The sequence below is a fragment of the Cnephaeus nilssonii genome (assembly GCF_951640355.1).
Source record: "Cnephaeus nilssonii genome assembly, chromosome: 3".
Taxonomy (NCBI): domain Eukaryota; kingdom Metazoa; phylum Chordata; class Mammalia; order Chiroptera; family Vespertilionidae; genus Cnephaeus; species Cnephaeus nilssonii.
In genome coordinates this window covers 1,448,626-1,471,040 of record NC_137074.1, presented here as the reverse complement: position 1 = coordinate 1,471,040, position 22,415 = coordinate 1,448,626, and the positions used below count along the sequence as shown (strand labels likewise).

General features: G+C 49.3%; 1 protein-coding gene across 1 annotated transcript in view; it reads left to right on the top strand.

The window, feature by feature from the left end:
• Positions 1-22,415, top strand: part of PAXBP1 (PAX3 and PAX7 binding protein 1) — a 33,640-nt gene that overhangs the window by 4,369 nt on the left and 6,856 nt on the right. The window contains exons 3-15 of the mRNA XM_079766742.1: positions 1,825-2,004; positions 5,550-5,771; positions 6,269-6,372; positions 7,345-7,562; positions 8,028-8,217; positions 11,687-11,810; positions 14,993-15,092; positions 15,173-15,288; positions 16,978-17,177; positions 18,204-18,348; positions 18,930-19,051; positions 19,831-19,907; positions 20,271-20,337. Coding sequence (XP_079622868.1) covers positions 1,825-2,004; positions 5,550-5,771; positions 6,269-6,372; positions 7,345-7,562; positions 8,028-8,217; positions 11,687-11,810; positions 14,993-15,092; positions 15,173-15,288; positions 16,978-17,177; positions 18,204-18,348; positions 18,930-19,051; positions 19,831-19,907; positions 20,271-20,337 — 1,865 coding nt within the window. The remainder of the gene's footprint in view (positions 1-1,824; positions 2,005-5,549; positions 5,772-6,268; positions 6,373-7,344; positions 7,563-8,027; positions 8,218-11,686; positions 11,811-14,992; positions 15,093-15,172; positions 15,289-16,977; positions 17,178-18,203; positions 18,349-18,929; positions 19,052-19,830; positions 19,908-20,270; positions 20,338-22,415) is intronic.

Sequence of the window (22,415 nt, the reverse complement as noted above, 5' to 3'; positions counted from 1 at the left end):
GCTCTGCCCGTTGGGGGGCATTTTGCACGTTGCTCGGGGACACTGGATAAAGTCGCTGTGGCTGCAGCCATTTGTTAGCGGGCGGGCTGGTAGGGAGGGGAGAGAGCACAAAGGCCATGCGGGGTTGGGGCGCGCAGGTGGGTGAGGAAGCGAAGGAGAGGCGGCAGGTCCCCACTGCTTCCTTTGGGGGTTCGGCAGAGAGAGGGGCAGAAGCCAGCGGGGCCATTGGACCAAAGCGTGTGTCTGTGAAGACGGAGAGAGGGAGCTGAGCAAGCCCGCGGGGGGAGCGTGCCTGGGCGCGTTGCCTGAAGCAGTGCTCGCAGGGACACGGGGCACAGGAGCCTAGAGAAAGGTTGCCAGCGCCTCCTGGAAGCAGCATCTGACCGCGGACAGTGCCGCTGTCACTGGGCTGGAGGCTAGTCCTTGCTCCGTCACATGCAAAAACGTGAGCTTACAGAACCTGGCACCCTCAAAACCTGCAGAAGCCATTATCGCAGCGTGTCTGCTCCGGCTGGCCCCACAGTTCTGTTTTGACTCTTAAAAGCCATTGGTTTCATGTTGGCTGAGAGCTGGAGGAGATGGGTATTGTTTTACTGCATCTAACCATATGCCTCTGATAAAGCGAATCTTCAAACCTCATGGCCTCAGAATGCACTTCAGAAGGAAGCCCATGGCGAAGGAGCTGGGATGGTAACGGGAAATAGAGCGCCTGAGACAGAATGATGGACCACTTCTCGGGGATGTTCGGGGCAGTGGGGTGGGAGTTATCCTGGGACTCTTGTCTCAGGGAGAGAATGTGGTTTGAGAAGAAGAGAGGACTTTTGAAGCAATTTTTGGGAAGGGAATGTGCTAGGGAAACAACAGAGAGACGGTATCTTTCATGTTTAGGAAAACTTTGATTTTCCTCTTTCCTTACATTCATCGTGCCTGTTATGTGCATTGCCAGGTTCAAATGCTTCAGGGTGAAAAATTTTGATTTTTTAAATTTTTGCTTGGGACGGAGGATGTAATAGGACTATTCAGTTATAAATAAAGTCAACACTTGGTGTAAAGTAAACAACTATAGGCTTTCAAAACCCAGTGGCAGGAGAGCAGTCTTGAACCTGGCCTTGGGAATGACCCGAGAATTAGAACCGAAAAAGGAGAGCTCTCCTCTCCCACGCGGCAGCATCCAGCCACTCCGCAGCTCCCCGCCTGCCACACACGCGGACGGTCTTGTGCCTCCTGGTCTCTGGCTTGTCTCTCTGTCCCAGTTCTAGATTCCCAGGGAGAGAATCAGGTTGTCTCTGCTTCGGTCACAAATTCGGTCTCAAATACTTAGACGTGGCAATGAGGTCAGGTTCCACAGGGTAAATGTGACTTTTGGCCCCTTTTCAGATGATGGGTGGCAAACGGTTATGAACTAAGAAGGTATCCCCGGACCATTCATCCCAGAGAGATTTCTCTGGTCCATAAACTTTGTTCTGGATAAAAGGTCCCTGGAGTGGGCTTCAGGTTTAATGAAATATTGCCATGTAAAATGAAATAATGTTTCCAAGGGTGCACACAGTTACCTCTCGGAGTTGAGAGGGAGACACAGTTCATTTTGATGACATTAACTAGAGATGGGATTGAGCAGGACTCAGAGGCAGCTCTGTGTCCCCTATATTGTTTTTATCTTCCAGTTATGTCTTGTGATTTTTCATTTTCATACATCAGTCGTTTGAGGTTTTTATAAACAATTAAAATAGTCCAAGTTTTAATGAATTGAGCCCATAATAAAATAAAAAGTCCCTCCTTAATTTATGGATTTTTAAAAAATCATTTTAATTTTTCCAAAACTAGATGAACCGCCTTTGGACAAAACAGGACATGGTAAGGACCCCAGCCAAGAAGACGGAGCTGCTGTCGGTGAGCACGGGGAAGATGAAATGGACATGGAGAGCGAGAAGGAAGAAGAGAAGCCCAAGGCTGGCGGCGGAGCCTTTGCCAATGCTCTGTCATCTCTGAATGTTCTCCGTCCAGGTGCGTCCTCACCCGCCGCAAGAGGGCACCGTAAAGCCCTTAGTGAGGAGGGAGTTAGCCAGGTGGTGTTTCTCAGGACGTCCTTACGGGGTTCCTTCTGCAAGTCTAAAAGAGGGGGCGAACTAGAAACGGCCAAGGTCCTCGTCAGACGGGCAGTTATGTTGTCAGAGCAAATGTGGGGTTCAGGGAAGTGGGTAAATGGTGCTGAAGTCTTGTTGTGGGTTTCAGATTAAGGTGTAAACTCCTTTAGAACTGCTGCTAAAGCAAAACTAGCAGCTATTACTTTTCTGTCCACACTTCCTTCATTTTTTGTACATTTCTGTAGGAAGTAGTTTGCAGATCTCTTTACTATTTAATCAGCTTTTGAATAATTAAGTGCTTAGTAGCTGAATTTAAGTTATGAAAAGGTATTTAACTCATTAACATTTTTAAAATTTAAAATGCTTACTCGGCTGGTAAAGCTGTAAAACATTATGTATAGAGATCTAGTAGCATTCTAATTGGTACAGTCCTTTAGCTATTGGCAATTATTTTAAATGTTCTTGACCCTGCAATTCCATATCTAGAAGTTTATCCCAAGGAAGCAATGTTTGCATTGCAATATTGTAGTGAGCAATATTTGGAAACAATATGTAGCCAGAGAGGCATAGTTTACTAATGAAGGTACATTTACATGAAGGGATATTACATAGCTATTAAAATAACAATCTGAAAAGAAGCAAGGCAATTGTTACTGTAGGTAAAAAGGTTAGTTAATTTAATTGTGTAGTAGATTATGCTTTGTCTGTTAAGTTGTTGAGCTAGCTATATATATAAAAGCCTAAGTGACTGTTACGACCCAATGACCGGTCGCTATGACGCGCACTGACCACCAGCAGGCGGGCAGACAATGCAGGAGCTGCCCCCTGGTGGTCAATGTGCTCCCACAGCCAACCTCCCGCGGTCCTGTCCGTCCGTTCCCCCCCCCTCCCCCCCTCCCCCCCGGCCAGCCAGCCCTAATTGGAACTGGGTAAGAGACAGCCCTGATTGGCCCCGATCGCCGGCCAAGCCGAGGGACCCCACCTGTGCACGGATTCGTGCACATTGAAAGGAAATTAACCCTTTGCACTCGGATGTCGAGTGTGACTCGACACGGTTAGCAGTAGAATAAAGGAATCAAAAAAAGCAAGCGAGTGCAAAGGGTTAATTAGAAGATGGCTGGTGGGGCGGTATGGGTGAGACGGGCTGGGCACACCCTGGAACCCACCTCCTTGGTCCTTCCCCAGCTGGCTGAATCTGGGGCGGTGCCAGGGCTTGAAGGGCGTCTGCGGAGTGAGCGGGGTTCCTCCAGCAGGTGGAGTCCCTCAGCCTGGCCTTCGGGGATCGGGCCAAAACTGGCAGTCCGACATCCCCTGAGGGGTCCCAGAGCTCGAGAGAGCACTCTGCAAAGTTGCTGTTGAGCGGCAGCTCCTGCATTGAGTGTCGCCCCCTACTGGTCAGCGCACGTCATATCTACCAGCTGGTCAGCTGGTCACTTAGCGTTTTATATATATACTAGAGGCCTGGTACATGAAATTAGTGCACTCGGGGGAAGGGGGGTCCCCTCAGCCCAGCCTGCGCCCTCTGGGGGATGTCTGACTGATGGCTTAGGTCTGCTCTCCCCAGGGAGCGGGCCTAAGCCGTCAGTCGGACATCCTTAGCGCTGCCACAGAGGCAGGAGAGGCCACCGCCTCTGTGCTCCCCAGCCATGAACCCAGCTCTGGCAGAGCAGCGCTCCCTCTGACCACCAGGGGGCAGCTCCTGCGTTCAGCATCTGCCCCCTGGTGGTCAGTGCGCGTCATAGCGAGCAGTTGAGCAGCCTTAGCATGTCATTAGCATATTATGCTTTGATTGGTTTTGAACAGCCAACTGGACAACTGGACACTTAGCATATTAGGCTTTTATTATATAGGATAGATCTGCTTACAGGTAAACTGAAAATTATTTGCAAGAGAAATATACTATGAACTAGAAGCCCGGTGCACGAAATTCGTGCACGGTGGGGGGTTGTCCCTCAGCCCAGCCTGTACCCTCTCCAATCTGGGACTCATGGAGGGATGTCCGACTGCCCGTTTAGGCCCGATCCCGGTAGGACTCTGGCTCCCAACTGCTTGCCTTCCTGCCTTCCTGATTGCCCCTAACCGCTTCTGCCTGCCAGCCTGATCACCCCCTAACCACTCCACTGCCAGCCTGGTTGATGCTTAACTGCTCCCCTGCCAGCCTGTTTGCCCCCAACTTCCCTCCTCTGCCAGCCTGGTCACCCCTAACTGCCCTCTCCTGCAGGGTTGATCACCTCCAACTGCCCTCCCTTGCAAGCCTGGTCCCTCTCAACTGCCCTCCCTTGCAGGCCGGGTGCCTCCCAACTGCCCATCTTGTAGTGGCCATCTTGTGTCCACATGGGGGCAGGATCTTTGACCACATGGGGGCAGCTATATTGTGTGTTGCAGTGATGATCAATCTATATATTACTCTTTTATTAGATAAGATAGAGGCCTAGTGCACGGGTGGGGGCCAGCTGGTTTGCCCTGAAGGGTGTCCCGGATCAGGTGGGGGTTCCCTTGGGGCGTGGGGTGGCCTGAGCAAGGGGCCTGTGGTGGTTTGCAGGCTGGCCACGCCCCCTGGCAACCCAAGAGGAGGCCCTGGTATCTGGGATTTATTTTCCTTCTACAATTGAAACTTTGTAGCCTGGAGCAGAGCCAAGCCTGCTGCTCCCTCTGGGGCGGGGCGGCAGCCATTTCTGTGGCAGTTAATTCACCTTCTACAATTGAAACTTTGTAGCCTTAAGCGGGTGAGCCCGGCCAGGGTGTGCAGAAAGCTTTGCTTCCCCTGTTGCCGGGAGCAACCCTGGCCTGCTCTCTCAAGCTCCATTCTGCCACCATTTGTTTCAATTTGTTTACCTTCTATAATTGAAACTTTGTAGCTTGAGTGGAGGCTTAGGCCTGCAACGGCTATGGAAAGCTTGGCTTCCTCTTTCCCTTTCCTGGGAAACCTTGCTCTCTGTGGCTGTAGCCATCTTGGATTGGGGTTAATTTGCATACTCACCCTGATTGGCTGTGGGCGTGGCTTGGCTGGTGGGCGTGGCTTATGTAGCGGAGTGATGGTTAATTTGCATATTACCATTTTTATTAGAGAGGATGAAATAGTGTTTTTTGGGGTCATGAGATGTGGGCACCTTTTAAATGTTTATCTGTTCTAGTTTATTGATAGAATTTTCATTACCTTTGTTTTACTTAAAGATAAAAAATAGTTAAAGCTTCTTTTGGTGGACCCCCCACTGCCCCACACACATCTTCCCATATGGCCATTACGTTCTCATTCCCGTTTCCTCAGTGACTCTGAGTTTCCGTTTAAACTAAATTAAACGCAAGTCGGTGGGCTGCAGGCACCGTGTGGGAAGGGGTGCAGCAGCTGGCATTAGAACTTCATCACTGCGACAGGCTGTCGGTCAGGTGACTTACTCTGCATATTCTCAGGAAAATAGAAACTTCATGCCCCGACGTGTTTATGATCCTACCGTCTGTCTCCAGGAGAAATCCCAGACGCAGCGTTCATACATGCCGCGAGGAAGAAGCGGCAGATGGCCCGGGAGCTGGGGGACTTCACTCCGCACGACAGCGAGCCCGGGAAAGGCCGCCTTGTTCGGGAAGATGAGAATGATGCCAGCGATGATGAAGATGATGATGAGAAACGCCGGATAGTGTTTTCTGTGAAAGAAAAGTCACAAAGACAGAAAATTGCCGAGGAAATAGGTAATTTGATTGATTGAGGACAGTAAAGCTCGTTGCCGTTAAACGTGATGTGATAGTGAAAATAAAGTCAGAGTGTCCACATTTATTTAACTTTGTTTAGTGTTAGAGGGCTTTTCTTGCTTAGGTACAGTGCCTTCCTGAAGTTTTTCTAAGTGAGCCCCTCCTGTGGCCGGTGTAGCCCTGAGCGCTTCGCACGCATGCCTCCGTACCCGGGGCTCGGCACTCCTAGGAGGGTTAGGGGTTCTTCCCAGCCGAGTCGATGCCAAGCACACAGGTTAGGAAACCCGTCCCCGCTTTAACCGTTCCACTCAGGCTGCTTCCCGCTGCGGGGCGCTGCGTGTAAGACAAGCAGTCGGGCGGCGGGGGCGTGGCGAGCATAACAGACGTTCTAGTAAGGCGGAGCCAGCACCAGCAGTTTTGCTTAATTTTTGTGAAATGTCAGGTAGCATCTCCCTTCCCTGCCCCTCGGCCATGACGCTTCTCTGCTTCCACGGCAGGCATTGAGGGGAGTGATGACGACGCCTTAGTCGCTGGGGAGCAAGACGAGGAGCTCAGCCGATGGGAGCAGGAGCAGATACGAAAAGGAATTAATATCCCTCAGGTGAGAAATAAAGAATTAAGCTTCAAGAGTTAAAAAGTAAATTTTAAAAAGTAAAAAAAAACAAAAACCGTTTTTACCTATTTTGTTAAAGTAAAAGTTAAAACATATTGAATTTGAATCTTTGTCATTTGCTGAAGTAACATAATTAAGAAAATTACAAAAAGGTATGTATCCAAGGAGCTTTTAGAAGAAACTGTATTCTAGTTTGTTCTTTTAGTCCAGTACGGAAGAATTTCTAGTTTCTCAAAGTGGTTCTTCAACCAGCGCATCGCTATCAGGGAGTTGTGGGAAATGCCCGTTCTCCCTCCCGAGGCCTGGAGAATGAGAGACTACGGGTGGGGCCGCGTCCGTCCAGGCCGCCCGCCCGCAGGTGCTCCCGAGCACACTGCTGTCAGCACCGCGTCCAGGCCACGGGCTGCTTTCCTGCAGCGCTTACTTTCTCTGACTTCAGAAATCATTTTGTAGAAGATGGTTTCTCTTACTGTAGATGAAGAACGCCTTCCTAAATAGTCACAGCGTTTGTTTACACAGGAAGTAGTGCAGGGAAAGGGTGCGTGAACGTGACCCTTTGTTGCCAGTGGGGAAGGCCTGGACCAGGTGTGGGCCTCAGAGCCTCATCTCTGCTTGTCTGTTTACTCTGTGGCCATGCAAGTCATTTACCTTCTTCCGTCGATGAAATGGTGGCCTTGGATTATGTTTAATGTCCCCTTCAACTCTTAGTTTCTCTGATATGTTTTCCTGAGAATTCTTAGAAATGAATCGATAATCCCATAAGAGTTGACACAGTCATTCAGCCCTACTTTTATTTGATTTTGAAGAGCTCTATTTATTTTAATTACATGCTGTTTGGGAAATGGGTATAATTTTTGCTATTAGTGGTGGTGGTGGTGGTGGTGTTTAACCCTGAAGACTGAAGTTATTCTTTCCATAGCTTTTGTCACTAGTTTCACGGACCTCCCATTTCTTTTCTAGGTCCAAGCCAGCCAGCCCGCGGAAGTGAACATGTACTACCCGAGCACTTACCAGGCCATGCCTTACGGCTCATCCTACGGCATTCCGTACAGTTACACGGCCTATGGGTCTTCTGATGGCAAATCTCAAAAATCAGATAATTCAGCCCCTTTCAAAACTCCCAGTAATGAGATGACTCCCGTTACTATTGATCTGGTAAAGAAACAGCTTAAAGACAGGTAGGGCAGATCAGCTTCCTAAAGACCTGTCCTAGCTTTGTGTTCCTCAGCGCCGTGTAGTCGGGTGGCCAGAGCCACCGAAGGTGACGTCACTGTTCTGCCTCCTTGGATGACTTCGGTGGGAGCCTCGAGACATGTTAAATGCCACTCCGTGATCTTGTTGAAGACACTTTGAGTTTGCGCCTCTGGGACTCTGAAAAAGTGTAGTCAAGAGATGGGGGGAGAGCAGAACTGAAATTTTGGTTAGCCCACCAAATACTGTGAAGTCTATAAACTGCTGCCTTTGTTTTTTGGGGGGTTGTTGTTGTTTTTTTGAGAGGAAAGCGGTGCAGATGAAAAGATGCCACTCCGCAAGTATTTTTTTGTAAAACTAATAGTGGAACTGATGCATTATCATATTGTAAGCTTCCTGCCAGCACAGATTTGGGGTGTAAACGTGTTGTATGTATCCTTTGTGTTCCCAAGGTTGGACTCCATGAAAGACGAGCACAAAGCAAACCGCCAGCAGCACGAGAAGCACCTGCAAAGCCGCGTGGACTCCACCAGGGCCATTGAGAGACTAGAAGGGTCTTCAGGGGGGATTGGTGAACGGTATAAGTTTTTGCAAGAAATGCGAGGGTATGTCCAAGACTTGCTTGAGTGTTTCAGTGAAAAGGTAAGAATGCAAAAATATTAATCTCTTTGAGTAGGCCATGTTAGGGAGGTGTAGGCGGCCTTGTGTAGATCATGTCTGTATTGCTCAGAATGCATCGCTGAATTCGACTTTAGACGTGATGAAAGTCATGCTCCGTTTGCTTCACTTTGTTAGTGGCTTTGTATCGTGGGGGCAGATATGCTGCCTTTGTTGAAACAAAAAAGACGACAGCACATTTACATCAGCCACTGGCCAGGCCTGCCTTAGTGTGACATAGGTGATTGGCCTGCCCCGGTTGTCAGAATGGAAGGGACTCGCCCAATGGGATTAATTTCTATGGGTCAGGTTTAAACTCGTCTTGAAGCTGTCTGTACAAGCAGCTCCAAATATGCACAAAGTTGCAAAATGATAGTCGTTTTTATTTTTCCCTAAAGTTGCTCACCTTTGCTGCTCATGGTTTTCATCCAAATCAGCCTATGCTTCATCCATTTCAGAAACCATTCATGGCATAGTGTCCTCTAAAGTCTCCTGTCTTCCAGGTTGTGTTCTTTTACTGTGAAGTTCAGTTTTTTTAGTATGATTTATGTTTTTATAATTAGCTGTATAGAAAAACCCCTTTTCTCAAGTGACTTCTTAATTGATGTTTCCTCTTTAAGATAAGAGCTTTTGTCTGATGACTTGGTTTGTAAGCATTTGTGGACTTTGCAGCTCGGTCTTTAGAGTGCGCTAAGGGGTGGTGTTTGAACATCCGGGGGCCTCTGAGCTCCGGCGGGGCAGGGTGGAGGCCCCTTTAGCCCTTGGCTGTGTGGCCTGGCGCAGACTCTGAGCATGTGGTAGGGTTAGGTGAGTATTTTAGCCTGTTGTGATCTCCCTTCAGCACTGAAGCCGAGGCTGGCAGGAGAGCCCGGCCAGACTCTTCCTGGTGGGGCTCGGCTCCAGCCAGGCCGTGGTCAGACCCGGCTGAGGCAGCATCGCCAGGCCCCTAGGACCTGCCCCCTGGTTTCTGGAGGAGCAGCCACAGCTGAGCTATGCTGCGTCCCTGTGGCAGATGGGAGGCTTAGGGTGCAGGGTGGGAAAGACACGGGGCCGATGTAAGAGTCAGAGCTGGTGGTGTCTCTCCTACCAATACGCCCTTTGACCCCGGGGCGTGGTGGGGCTGGAGAAAGGACCTTCCTGAACCTGCCTGGAGGGAGGTTGGTCCCTGAGGAGGTTGGAGTAGTTGGGCTTTTTCTTTGGAACTTCATGTGCCTTCCCTGCTTGGTCCCTGTTCCCAGAGCAGCCTGCTTCAGACTGGGAGGGGTCAGAGGCACCGAGGACTGGTTTGGGAGCAGATCTTAGTCCTTGTATGTTATACAGTGACTATGTTTTAATAGAAAGATGTAGATAATTCCCCTTTTAAAGATGAGTATTTTATTTCATTTTGACATTTTCATATACATTCAATTTTAAGAGATTCCTGCTGAGTGAATAATGTCATAAGTTGTCATCTGGGAAATATTTAGGAACATTTGGGTAGATCTGAGTATTGATTTTAGTAATATTATAACAATATTGTTTTGGGTAAGACCATAAAAAGATAAACATTCCTTAGTTTTTTTCTTTTGTTATAAAAGTTTTAAGTGATTTTGATCTTAGATTTTTAATTATCTGCAGATCATTTTAACTTTCCATTGTCTATAGTCATCTTCCTTCTTATGTTTTCACCTTATATTTGGTCTTGAATAATAATAATAATAATAATAACAGTTTGGAGAGGCTAAAGATTGCTCATGGTGCTTACTCTTGAGATCAGTCCTTGCTGTTAAAAACCATGAGTGAGAGCTGGAAATGCGCCTCAGAGCTGTGGTTCTCAGTAGGATTCTCTGGGCCTGGTTAAAGACATTCCAGTTACCTGAGCAGGAAAATCGCATTATCGGCATTTTCAATAAGTTGAATAATTAAATCCTGTCCCCTGCAACGTCAGGTAGGGGAGCGCTCAGCGGCCAGACGGAGGAGTGCCCGTAGGTACAGGGGTGTGTGCAGCCGGCCTGGGTCAGAGCAGCCGGGCGGGAGGACGTCACAGCCGCAGCGACTGCTTCAGAAGCCGGTGGGAGTCCACTTTAAAGGCGGCCGCTGGCTCAGCTGTCGGCCATAGTCAGTGCAGGTGTGGGCCCGCTCCCACAGGGAGGCATGTCAGGATGAATGACTCCCTGGGACCTTCCCGCCCCGTAGCTGCTCTTGCGATAGGGTCGTGCCAGCGTGTGCCATTGCTTTTGTCACGTCTGTGTCCCACCTGCCTTTTATTTCCATCCGCAGTCTGTTCCGTTCAGGAAGCTGCTGTCACATGGGCCAGTGTCCCAGGCTACATCCTGTGTTTCCATTCGCACTAACCACCGGGAAACGAGTTTCTGGTTCCTCGGGTGTCTGCAGTGGTCGTTAGTGTTTTGTGAAAGTTTCGTAACATTTGGTTATAAGATAAGGTTATAAAGAGACCTTTTCTTTTGAAGATTTTTAAATTGATTTTTAGAGAGAGAGAGAGGGATTGAGAGAGAGAAGGATTGAGAGAGAGAAACAGATGTGAGAGTGAAACATCGATAGGCTGCCGCCTGCATGCCTCCCAACCGAGGATGGAGCCCACCGCCCCGGCATGTGCCCTGACCGGGAATCGAACCGGCACAGGATAGCGCCCAGCTAAGGGAGCCACCTGGCCAGGGCTGCTCTTTTCTCCTCAGTGAGGTCTTTTTTCTGTCAGCTTTTGTGTTCTGTGTGAGCCATGTGGGTGTTTAGCCATGGATAGTAACTGAAAAACTTCGTGGCTCTGTAAAGTGACAGTTCACGTGAAGACTTATTTTATTTTATTATGAAGGACGGAAACACAGGAAGGGCTTTCTGGCGCGTCAGTGAGCCAGAGTGTTACTGGCCGTGTTAATGTGAGCGAGGGCCGTGTACACTGAAGGTGGTGAGAGCTGCAGTCAGGCCTCTGAGCGGGGGAGCGGCTTCGTGCCTGAGGGGCCGTTAGCCCCCTGTTCTGGCCAGGCAGGCTTGGTGTCAGCACCAGGCAGGCTTGGTGTCAGCACCAGGCAGGCTTGGTGTCAGCACCAGGCAGGCTTGGTGTCAGGGACGGTGGGTGACTGTAAACTAGGAGACTGCAGGGCAGACGTGCCGCTGGGAAGTTACAACTGGATGTGAAAAGACTGCCAAGGACTTGATTCCAAAGAAAGGCAATCGAACGTCTGCATTTCTTCACTAATGTTGAAGTGTTAAGTTTCCTAACCAAACTTTTGCTCCAGTAACTAGGCACCGGACATGATAGCGCTGTGTATGGATTAAAAGAAGTGATGTTTCCTGAACAGCATAGAACTAACCACATTGCTCTTGGTGTCCCACTGGGAACTGGTGATGGTTCTGTCCATAGAGGGGACTGGTTCAGAAACCCGGAAGTAGTGTGGAGCCCTCAAGGACGTGCGCAGCTGCGGAGTTGGGTGTTACGGAGTGTGTTGTATTTTCACAGGTGCCACTGATTAATGAACTTGAATCAGCAATACATCAGCTGTACAAACAGCGAGCTTCCCGCCTTGTCCAAAGACGACAAGATGATATTAAAGATGAATCTTCGGAGTTTTCAAGCCATTCAAGTCAGTCCATCTTGAAGGTTTTTATTATTCATTAAACAACCTTGTTTACTTAGTGCAGCCTAATTGAAAATTAGATCTCAGAGCATCTTTTTTTTTAAATAAATGAATTCCCTTGCTCTTGTGTTAGATCTAAAAACTATAATAGCATGTAGCTGCGTTGTGTTTAAAAATACTGCTTCATAAAGGAGCTCAAGAACTTACTCTGTCTCCGCCATCTTACTCTCCCTCGGGCATATTGTTATTCTCTGGCGTTCGCAGAGACATCCCAGCATTCATCTTAAAGCCACTGTCCGTTTGGCTCTGAATGATTTTTGCCCCATTTTCATCCTGCCAGTGGCCGCAGTGCAAACGCCATGGCTGCTCACAGTGAGAGAGTCTGCATGAGGGACTGGAATTGGGGGGGCAGAGGGTTTATTACATAAATGAGTTTTGAGCTTCACCCCTTGGAGAAAGCAAATTTTTTGTATTTAAAAATCATTTGTATTTTGCAGTCTGTCATATACTACACTAGGATTTTTAGTAAGTCAGTTGGTACCTCTATTTCTTAAAATATTGGTATAAAAATTAGAAATTGAATTTCTCCTCTTTCACTGTGATGAGTGTTTTGGAAAACCAAAATGAATAGGAAACCTCTTATTAACTAGCTTAGTGAGATTCTTTGGCCAGATGTTTTAAAAGTTTTCATTCCATTTTCCCATGGCCCTCCACTTTGTTGGGTGCTGGAATGGGAGTTCTCCCAGCCTGGGCTGCTGGTGGCTTTTTGTCATCTCTGTTCCCGAGCCAGCAGGTCCAGGGGGAATGTGCATGGGAATTGCCCGGGCGCTCACTTAAATGCAGGTTTCCCGTCCTTCCCGGCGGTGCTGCTAGGCCTTGGATGGCGGCAAGTCACCTGCATGTTAAGCCCCGCCCCGGGCGGCTCAGGGCCCTGGTGCCTTCTCCCTGAAGACCAGGCTTTGTCCTGGGAGGCCCTGAGGAAGCCGCCGTCCTGGTAGTTTAGAGCATCGTGACGAGGTGGTGACAAAGGTGGTGACGCGGCCCCCACAGAGTCAGACTCGGGTGAAGCCCTGGGCATGTCTGGGACCTTTTATTTTTGCCCCTAAGTTTAAATTGGCATTCTGTGCCGGGCGCCTGAGTGACAAGTGCACCCTCCAAGGCCCTTGTGGTCCAGACGGAAGCAGCATTCTGGGGCAGGGCCCAGCCGCCAGCACGCCTCCCCCCACGGGGAGTGGCTCCCTCGGAGGGACCGTGTGCGCTGCGCACTCCTCAGGCCCTTCCTGCCTCTCGGCCGCTCTGCTCAGTTGGAGCTCCTTACGTACACGGAATCGGAAGGAGGCTGGAATGATGCTGTATGCTAATCAGACTGAGAGTTCGAAATTGAAAGGTAATGAGAGTGAAAAAAATACTGCCCTAGAGGAAGTACTCATTAATTGCCAAAGATTTGAGGAAAATTACATGGGGCACGGAAGTACTAATTCCCTTTCTGATCTTTTATAAACAAACAAGCCAGAGTTCATCTCTTTCCATTTGCAAACACTTGTCACAGTGACTGCGTGTGGTTCTCACAGAAATGCCGGGGCTGTCACGTGAGCCGCCAACTCACACCCCCCTCAACATAGGTATTTCATACAACCCATAAATATGGCAACATTTAAAATACGTATCATAGTAATGAGTATTCTTTAAAATAGTTCTTCAATGAAGGGTCCCTCTTAAAGAGGCAGGAATTGTTTTGTGGGTTGGGACTCCTTAGCTAATTCATCTGTGGTGTGGGAACTCACACAGCAGGGAAGGCTGGGCCTCTATGTCCTAGACTCACCCCTTTATCCTTTGTGAGAGCTGGAGCATCCTTCCTGCTATCTGAGCTATTTTGAAATACGAATAAAAAACCCGGTAAGAAAGTCAGCTTTACAAACATAATGGTCTGGAAGAGTTAGATGGGGCCGGGTAGAGAACGAGTCCTTGTTTTTGTTGTTCCTGTTGCTCCTGTTGGTGACACGTGGGGGCGGCGGCTGTGGTTGCTGTCATTCAGCACGTGATCTCCCTCTAACCCTGGGTGGTTGCCTTCCCGCTGCCATCGTAGCAGGTCCTTGAGCATTGGCTGTAACGCTGCAGGCACTTGCCTCTCGTTCACAGCAGTTAGCCTGTGGTGAGCTGGACAGGGTCAGTGAGGACTGACTGTCACGGAACGTCTTGGTGCGGAGCTCAAGTGTAGGTGAGGGATTGCAGCCAGACGCTCAGAGACCCGAGGATTCTTCTCTGGAGAAAATGGGTTTGGAGAGAAGACCCTGAGACAGTCTTGGGCCCCAACAAAAGAGTTGAGTTTCTCCCCAGCGATCTGACGGAGATGGCTGTGCTAGCTTCCCCGTGTCCACAGACCTCCCGTCTTTATGTGAGGTAGCTGGTAGTCAGAGCCCCCCAGACAGTGCAGGTGGCAGGTCGCCTTAACTGATCTTGGGGGGACGGTGAAAGGTCTCCCACACGGAAGGCAGGCAGAGGATGCTGAGGAAAGAGTTGTAAGAACAAGAACCGCCTCATGGAAACTAAAAATACGGTAACTAGAAATAAACTTAAATAGGCAGATTGGAAGCTAACGCTAAAAAGTTGCCCTAGAAAGTTAAGAAGAGATGAAAAATAGGGAAAGAAAGGGAAGAAGGGAGCTGCTTTAAAAGAGGAGTGTGTGAGAAGCAGAAGTTGGTCCTGGTAGATAGTTTTCAGTCCACATGTTGATTCTGCCCTGGTTCTGAAAGTAGGAATAGAGGATACACTGCTGCACAGCAAAACTAGAATACATGGTTAAACTGTAGCAAAGCTGTTTTCACGTCCTACATGTGTTTCTTCCCTGTCATTTCATGTCATTCAACATGTCTTATTTGCCCTTTGCAGAGGTAATGTAGATTTTTTATTTGGTCGTCATGATCGCATCAGCTTCTGTGACTTAGAGATAAAAATAGGGATTGAATCCAGTCGCACTCACGCAGGGTCGTTGAACTTACTGCTCTGCTCCTTTTTGTGAGGACAGCGATAGGAGGTTTGCCGGGGGCTGGAAAGCGATCTGGTGACCGTGAGGCCGGCAGATCCTGCTGTTGAGATTAGCAAGCGGTCTGTCATGTGGCTGATTCTGTGCAAACTTTTTCCTCGGGTGGTCGGAGAAGGTTCTCATTGTGACCATCGTTGTTTTACAGATAAGGCTCTGATGGCACCAAATCTCGATTCCTTTGGGCGAGATCGGGCCCTGTATCAGGAGCACGCCAAGCGGCGGATCGCAGAGCGCGAGGCCAGGAGGTACCGCGGCGCCTGCTGCTGGCGGCGTGGGCAGGGCGGCAGCTCTCTGGTCGGGTTTGAACTCGGTGTTTGTTGTTCAGGACTCGGCGGCGACAAGCCAGAGAGCAAACGGGGAAGATGGCAGATCACCTGGAAGGCCTTTCCAGTGACGACGAGGAGACGTCCACAGACATCACCAACTTCAACCTGGAGAAAGGTCAGCGTTTGTTTGGGAATGAGACTTGTCAGTTTGGTTCCTGCTGGTTCGTGGCCTCTGTTAGAGCCCATTGTGCAAACGTGACCCATTTTTACGATGAGCATCGTGGTGAGTTCTCAGACTAGTCGTGGCCCTTGTCGTGGGGTAGACGGAGCACTTGCAGAGCGAGTGTTGCCGAACTTGAGAACCGTAGGATCTAATGACAGCAGTGGTGTCAGGTCCCAGGGCGCCTGCCTTCCGGAAGGTGAGCTGGCGGTGCAGCCGCAGCCCTGGGGCCACTCCCGGCCTGGGAGCCCCGAGTAATTCCCACCAAGAGGGAGGTTAGTCTGCGCCCGGCACTTCCAGAGGGTCCCCGAGTAGAAGCCCTTGCGCCCCGTGGGCTACGATGTGGAGTGACGTCGGCTGCAGCCCTCTCGGGACTTTTTCGTGGTGAACTTTTCTAACAGAGAAAACTCAGCAGGACAGCACAGTGGTTACCGCGCACCTGTCCCCAGGCCCACCGTGTCGCTCCTCCGCCAGGTTTGCTCTGTCCCTTTCTGGATGGATGTAGTGTCTGAACATGGTGTTTGCCGAACCATTGGAGAGTTACCCACACACATCCTGCCGACACCCCTTAAAGCTTCAGTGTGTGTCTCAGAAACAAGTGTATTTTTTCCCGAATCACAATGCCATTCACACCTAGAAAATGAACCAACGTTTCTTACCATCATGTTTCCTCATCAGCCCCCACAAAATTTTGATACCTTTTTTGTGAGTTATTCTGTGTTTTCCAAACCGGGATCCACACGTGGTTCCTGCCCAGCATTTGATTGTTAGCGCTTTTTTTCTGGAATTAATGAATATCCACCCGTACTTGACATACACACACACACTCCTGTTATCCATCTGCTTGTCTAAGACTTTCACTTTTTGAAAAGAGCAGGCTGCTTGTCTTGCAGAATGTCCTGCAGTCTAGATTTGTCTGTTTGCTCGTGGTATTAGCGTGTTCCTCTATTCACTGTATTTCTTATAAACTGGAATTTAGTTCTGAGCCCTTGATTAGATTGAAGTTATTGTTTTTGGGGTAAGAATACTTCATACAAAATGCTGTTTGTTGTTGCGTAATTACAGATGACCAATGTCAGATAGCCCCACTATTGGCACGTTAGATGGATTTTGAGAAGTAGGTTGTCACACTCAGATCTCCATTGGAAAGACTGTCCTTTCCCAAGTCATCTGGGGCATCATGTGGCCTTTCCCTGAAAGACCCTCAGCGCTGCCACTGACTGGTCTGTGTCGGCATCGCAGTCACCCGCTGACTGGGAAGGAAGCGGCTCTGTGGGTCACTGATGCGGATGCGCGTGTGTTTTTGACCGTGATTTGTGGACTGCAGACTAGCAGCATAGTTGGTACTTTATGTGGTTACTCGCTAAGGTACCATGGTAACTGAAGTTTGAACTGAATTGTTGGGGGACAGGTGATATTTAACTAAACCGTACAATAGCAAATGGTACGTACTGGAGCCGGGCAAAAGAAAGGGTGCCTGCACTGTGGGGTGAACCTACACTCCCCTGTGTATCCCTCCCCCTAAGGGTAGTGAACAGTAAGACTTGGTAATGAGCCAGGCTACAAAGAAAACGCTGCTAGCATTGACCTGTGCTTTCTCTGTTACATACTGAACCGTGTCCTCTGGGGTGGGCTTGTTTTTAGATCGCATTTCAAAGGAGTCCAGCAAGGTTTTTGAAGATGTCCTGGAGAGTTTCTACTCGATCGACTGTATTAAATCCCAGTTTGAAGCCTGGCGTTCGAGATACTACACGTCCTACAAGGATGCTTACATTGGCCTTTGTTTGCCCAAGTTGTTCAACCCCCTCATCCGGCTGCAGCTTCTCACCTGGACTCCTCTTGAGGTGGGTGGCTGTCACTGCCTGAAAGCCACGTGCCCGGGGCCTGGGAAATGCTCATCTCAAAGCTAGAGATGGGCGCTGAGCTAACCATTCCTCAGGAGAGCGTGCAGGGCTGTGGTTGGCGCCGGCTGCAGCTGGCCTTCATCGAGGACCTCTCTTCTTATGCTCCACTCCTCGAGAGCACTCTGCTGCTTTCCAGCAAGGCCTTTCTCAGCCACTAAATTTACATGTGAACACGCGTGGGAAGGAAGAATTGGTCCGTTGAGCCTGAGCTTAGAGCCTCATGGGAAGCGCAGTGAGGCAGGTGTGAAATGCGGGCCTGAGCGAATGAGCAAGGTGATAAATCCAGGAGGTGGAATCAGTAGGCCTGCTGGCCTCGGATCTCAGAGGGGAGACTAGAACTGACTACATATGTCTAGTGGTTGTGTTTAAGATAGGATTTTGGAAGTTACCCACATATGAATGGGCATGAATGTGATTGGTTGGGTTGAACGTTTAAACTGGAGTGAAAAAGAATTGAGGTTGAAGCTCTGGAAACGATTGAAAAAAAATGTGAGCTCTAGAACGATCCAGCTCACAGCCCCCTGTCGCTCTTTGCCAGACATATGGAGTGTCCCCCATGCGTGTGTATGTTAGTACACAGCACAGGCCTGTGAGGACCGGTGTGCACGTGCACGTGTGTGTTAGTCCACAGTACACAGTACACGGCCAAGGCTCCTGAGGACCTGTGTGCATTCTGGAGTTCTCCAAGAGTAGCTCCCTCCTCTGCCCCGCAGCTCCCTGAACCCAGTTTCTGTCTCCTGAGCTCAGCAAGTCCTTACCCGGCCTGCAGCCCCCACCCTGCCCGCCTGATGGGCAGCTCTCCTCGTCCGATGCCCGTCTTCCAGGGCCGCGTCCTTGACCACCTGAAAGCGGGGTTTCCGGTCCTTCGTCCGGTTACACTGTGTGTGACTGAGGTGAACTCCCGTGATGGCTCGAAGCAGCTGCCGCCTCCGTTTCAGTGTCGGTGACCTTGTTAACCTTTCGTAGGCCAAGTGTCGGGACTTTGAGAACATGCTGTGGTTTGAATCGCTGCTGTTTTATGGTTGTGAAGAGCGCGAGCAGGAGAGAGAGGACGTGGACATCGCGCTGCTGCCCACCATTGTGGAGAAGGTGATCCTCCCTAAACTCACAGGTAGGGCTCGTTACGCGTGTTCCTCATGGGCGGTCCATTATCAGGACAGCTACCCCGGGCCGGAGCAGCTCAGGGGAGATGCCTGCCTCTACCCGGACTGGAAGGCCATCTTGGAGGGGCCTGGAGTTGGGACAGTAATGATCCAGGGACAGGTTTGAGAGACCTTGAAAGACTGCCTGAAACAAAACAGAACTTTGGGGGCATGTGCATTTTTCTGGAGAGCAGTTTCATTACTTCCATCTGTTTCTCACGAGATTAGAAATACTTGATGCAGGAACTGATTGAAAGTATTAAATATAAGTTTCAGCTTTTTTAGTTAGAAATTCTTGGTGCTGGGACAATGTTTCTTAGGGTATTGAAATCTTTCCCCCGAATTTATTTTCACTGGTCAGCAGAAAATGGAGGAATCTATCCCCTCTCACTTCTCCTAACCCCCGGCATTCCCCAGGTGTATGACAAGGGCCAGGCTTAGCTCTAGAGAAGCAGACGGCCACCTGTGTGAGCGGGGACTGCTCGGCGTCGGGTTTCAGCCGGCTGCAGTTGGCATTTGCATCTGAGCACCTTCTCCCTTTCCCTCACAGTGATAGCTGAAAGCATGTGGGACCCCTTTTCCACAACACAGACGGCAAGAATGGTTGGGATCACGTTAAAATTAGTAAATGGATATCCTTCCGTAGCGAATGCAGAAAACAAAAATACACAGGTAATTTCACTATTATCTTGGAAAGGTGTTTTGCTTTTGTTTTTTTGTTTGATTGAAAAGGAGCAGGAGTTGAGAGGATGAGGGTTATGTTCCAAGTCAGCTAGAAAACGGGTTCTCCCGCGTGGGCCCTCTGGTCCTCTAAAGCCTGAAATGCACCAACTCTGAGATTATGGTTCGCAGTTTAAAGTCTGCATTGGCAGGGTGCTGTAATGAGTCCAGATACCCCCTTAGTTTGACTGTTCTCACCCTCTTACCGCCCCACCCCAACTCCCAGTGGGACTAATCAAATATCCCTGTGAGAGCTGTATTGTTAGAGAAAATAAAAATGTAAAACTACTAGAATAGGTAACAATTGATTATTTAAGTGCTAAAATGTTTAAATAGCGAGTAAAACCACTAGGTATTGTTTCATAACTAGTTTCCAAACTGCAAATTGCTCTTGTTCCCCCTCGGGCATTTGTGTGCCGTTTAGCCAGAGAAAAGGCGCTCTTGTCTTGGTCATGTTTTCAGGGATGTCATTCGAGCAGGACCGGTCGTGTGCCTGGTCGTAGTCTTTGCACACAGGTTGAGGCTTGAAGCGCTCGGAGTGGCTTTGCTGCCTTGTCGCTGAGGCGGGACTAATGGGAGAGTGGGTGCTGGGACCTCAGGGCTGTCAGTGAGGAAGGGGAGACGGAGAAGAGAGTCCACTCTCAGTTGGTACTTACTTCTGAGTTGGAACACGGCTGATGAGTCTTACCACCACCCTCACTGCAGTGTGTGATCTGTTTGTCCCTCTGTAGGTGTATCTGAAGGCACTCTTGCTGAGAATGAGGAGAACTTTAGATGATGATGTATTCATGCCCTTATATCCCAAAAAGTAAGTAACAAGGAACTCCTAGGAACGTTAAGGATGGTGACAGTCTCCGTTACCTTCCAGAGAAGGCTTCTGGAACTTGGAAAGACGAGCGGTCGCTTAAAATACCCACTTGACCTCTGTGATGGGAGCCTGTCGCCGAGGAGACAAGCTCAGAGGGACATTGTCCCTTAACTAGAACAAAGCGGATGATGCTTTGTTCTCCCTCTGAGTCCAAAATACATTCCCATTACTTCATAAGATTATTATGGTTTGAAATTCTTAGTTACTTCCTTTGCTTCCTCATCTTCCTTGTAGAAGAATTCTCTCTGGGAATCGTGGTGCTGTCTCTGTAAAACACTTGAGCATGGTGTGTTTCTCTTTCAGTGTCTTAGAAAATAAGAACTCTGGGCCTTACTTGTTTTTCCAACGACAGTTTTGGTCTTCAGTTAAGGTATGTATGTGGTATCCAAAAGATTTCAGATTTGCCTGACTTTATATATTATATCTTGAAAATTATTTTTATGTTTGATTAACTCCATAGGCTTAGATCTGTGTAGACACAAAGTCTCCATTTTGCAAGATGATTTTCTTCCAAAAGTTTTTTCAGGTTTAATGTTTCCATAGGAGAAAATGAAGTAAGATGCAAGCTAGTCAGCAAAATCCCTTGCTAACCACAGTTTATTCAGAAAGTAGTCCTCGGCACTGAGTGCGGGGAATAAGGCGCCCAGCAAGGACAAGTGGAGCCTTCCTGCAGTTCGTCATCCGCAGAGCCGACGGGGGGGGGGGGGGGGGGGAGTGGGGGGAGGGGGGGGACCAGGCATCCCCGGTGTGGAGAAGGTCCAGTGCACGGAGACCCTGCCTGGGAGTCAGCAGAGAGCCTTTCACCCTGAGGAAGCCATATGCGAGTTATTAGACCCTGAGGAAGCCATATGCGAGTTACTAGACCCTGAGGAAGCCATGTGCAGGTTATTAGATCCTGAGGAAGCCATATGCAGGTTATTAGACCCTGAGGAAGCCATATGCAGGTTATTAGACCCTGAGGAAGCCATATGCAGGTTATTAGATCCTGAGGAAGCCATGTGCAGGTTATTAGACCCTGAGGAAGCCATGTGCAGGTTATTAGACCCTGAGGAAGCCATGTGCAGGTTATTAGACCCTGAGGAAGCCATGTGCAGGTTATTAGACCCTGAGGAAGCCATGTGCAGGTTATTAGACCCTGAGGAAGCCATGTGCAGGTTATTAGACCCTGAGGAAGCCATGTGCAGGTTATTAGACCCTGAGGAAGCCATGTGCAGGTTATTAGACCCTGAGGAAGCCATATGCAGGTTATTAGACCCTGAGGAAGCCATATGCAGGTTATTAGACCCTGAGGAAGCCATATGCAGGTTATTAGACCCTGAGGAAGCCATGTGCAGGTTATTAGACCCTGAGGAAGCCATGTGCAGGTTATTAGACCCTGAGGAAGCCATGTGCAGGTTATTAGACCCTGAGGAAGCCATATGCAGGTTATTAGACCCTGAGGAAGCCATGTGCAGGTTATTAGACCCTGAGGAAGCCATGTGCAGGTTATTAGACCCTGAGGAAGCCATGTGCAGGTTATTAGACCCTGAGGAAGCCATGTGCAGGTTATTAGACCCTGAGGAAGCCATGTGCAGGTTATTAGACCCTGAGGAAGCCATGTGCAGGTTATTAGACCCTGAGGAAGCCATGTGCAGGTTATTAGACCCTGAGGAAGCCATGTGCAGGTTATTAGACCAGAGGCATCAGGAGGAGGGACCTTGAGGGGAGGGGAAGGTTCACTGGAAGAACAGAAATCAGGGTGGCTCGAGGGAGGGAGGATGAGGCAGGAGCACCAAGTCCTAGGAAACTGGTCTGCACACAGTCACACTGACTCCGTGTATAGTCCTGTTGGTTCTGATGCATGAATTCAGTCATATGCTCACTACCCAAATCAAGACATATAACACTTCCATCATCCCCCGAAACTCCCCACGCCCCTTTGTGATCAAGCCCACCCTACACCCTGGCCACTCCTTTTTATGGTCCCACTAGAGACCCTATGCACGGATTCGTGCACTGGTGGGGTCCCTCGGCCTGGCCTGCACCCTCGCACAATATGGGACCCCTCAGGGGATGTCAGACTGCTGGTTTCGGCCCGATCCCCGCAGGCCAGGCCGAGGGACTCCACTGGTGCACGAATCCATGCACCGGGCCTCTGGTGTGCATATAAGATCTTTGGTTAATCTCTTCCTGCCCTTCCCCCTCCCCCCTTCCCTTTGAGATTCATCAGTCTGTTCCATGTTTCCATGCCTGTGCGTTGAGCGTCTGTCCCACGGTGGTCAGTGCACATCATGGCTAACAGTTGAACGGTCATTTAGGCTTTTATATATATAGATGGTTTACTTTGCAGGAATGTCTTATGAATGGAATTACAGAGTCAGTAGCCTTTTGAGTCTGGCTCCATTCACTTAACATGCATGTGAAGTTTTCCAGTGTCCTGCCTTATCAGTAGGTCATTGCTTCTTATTG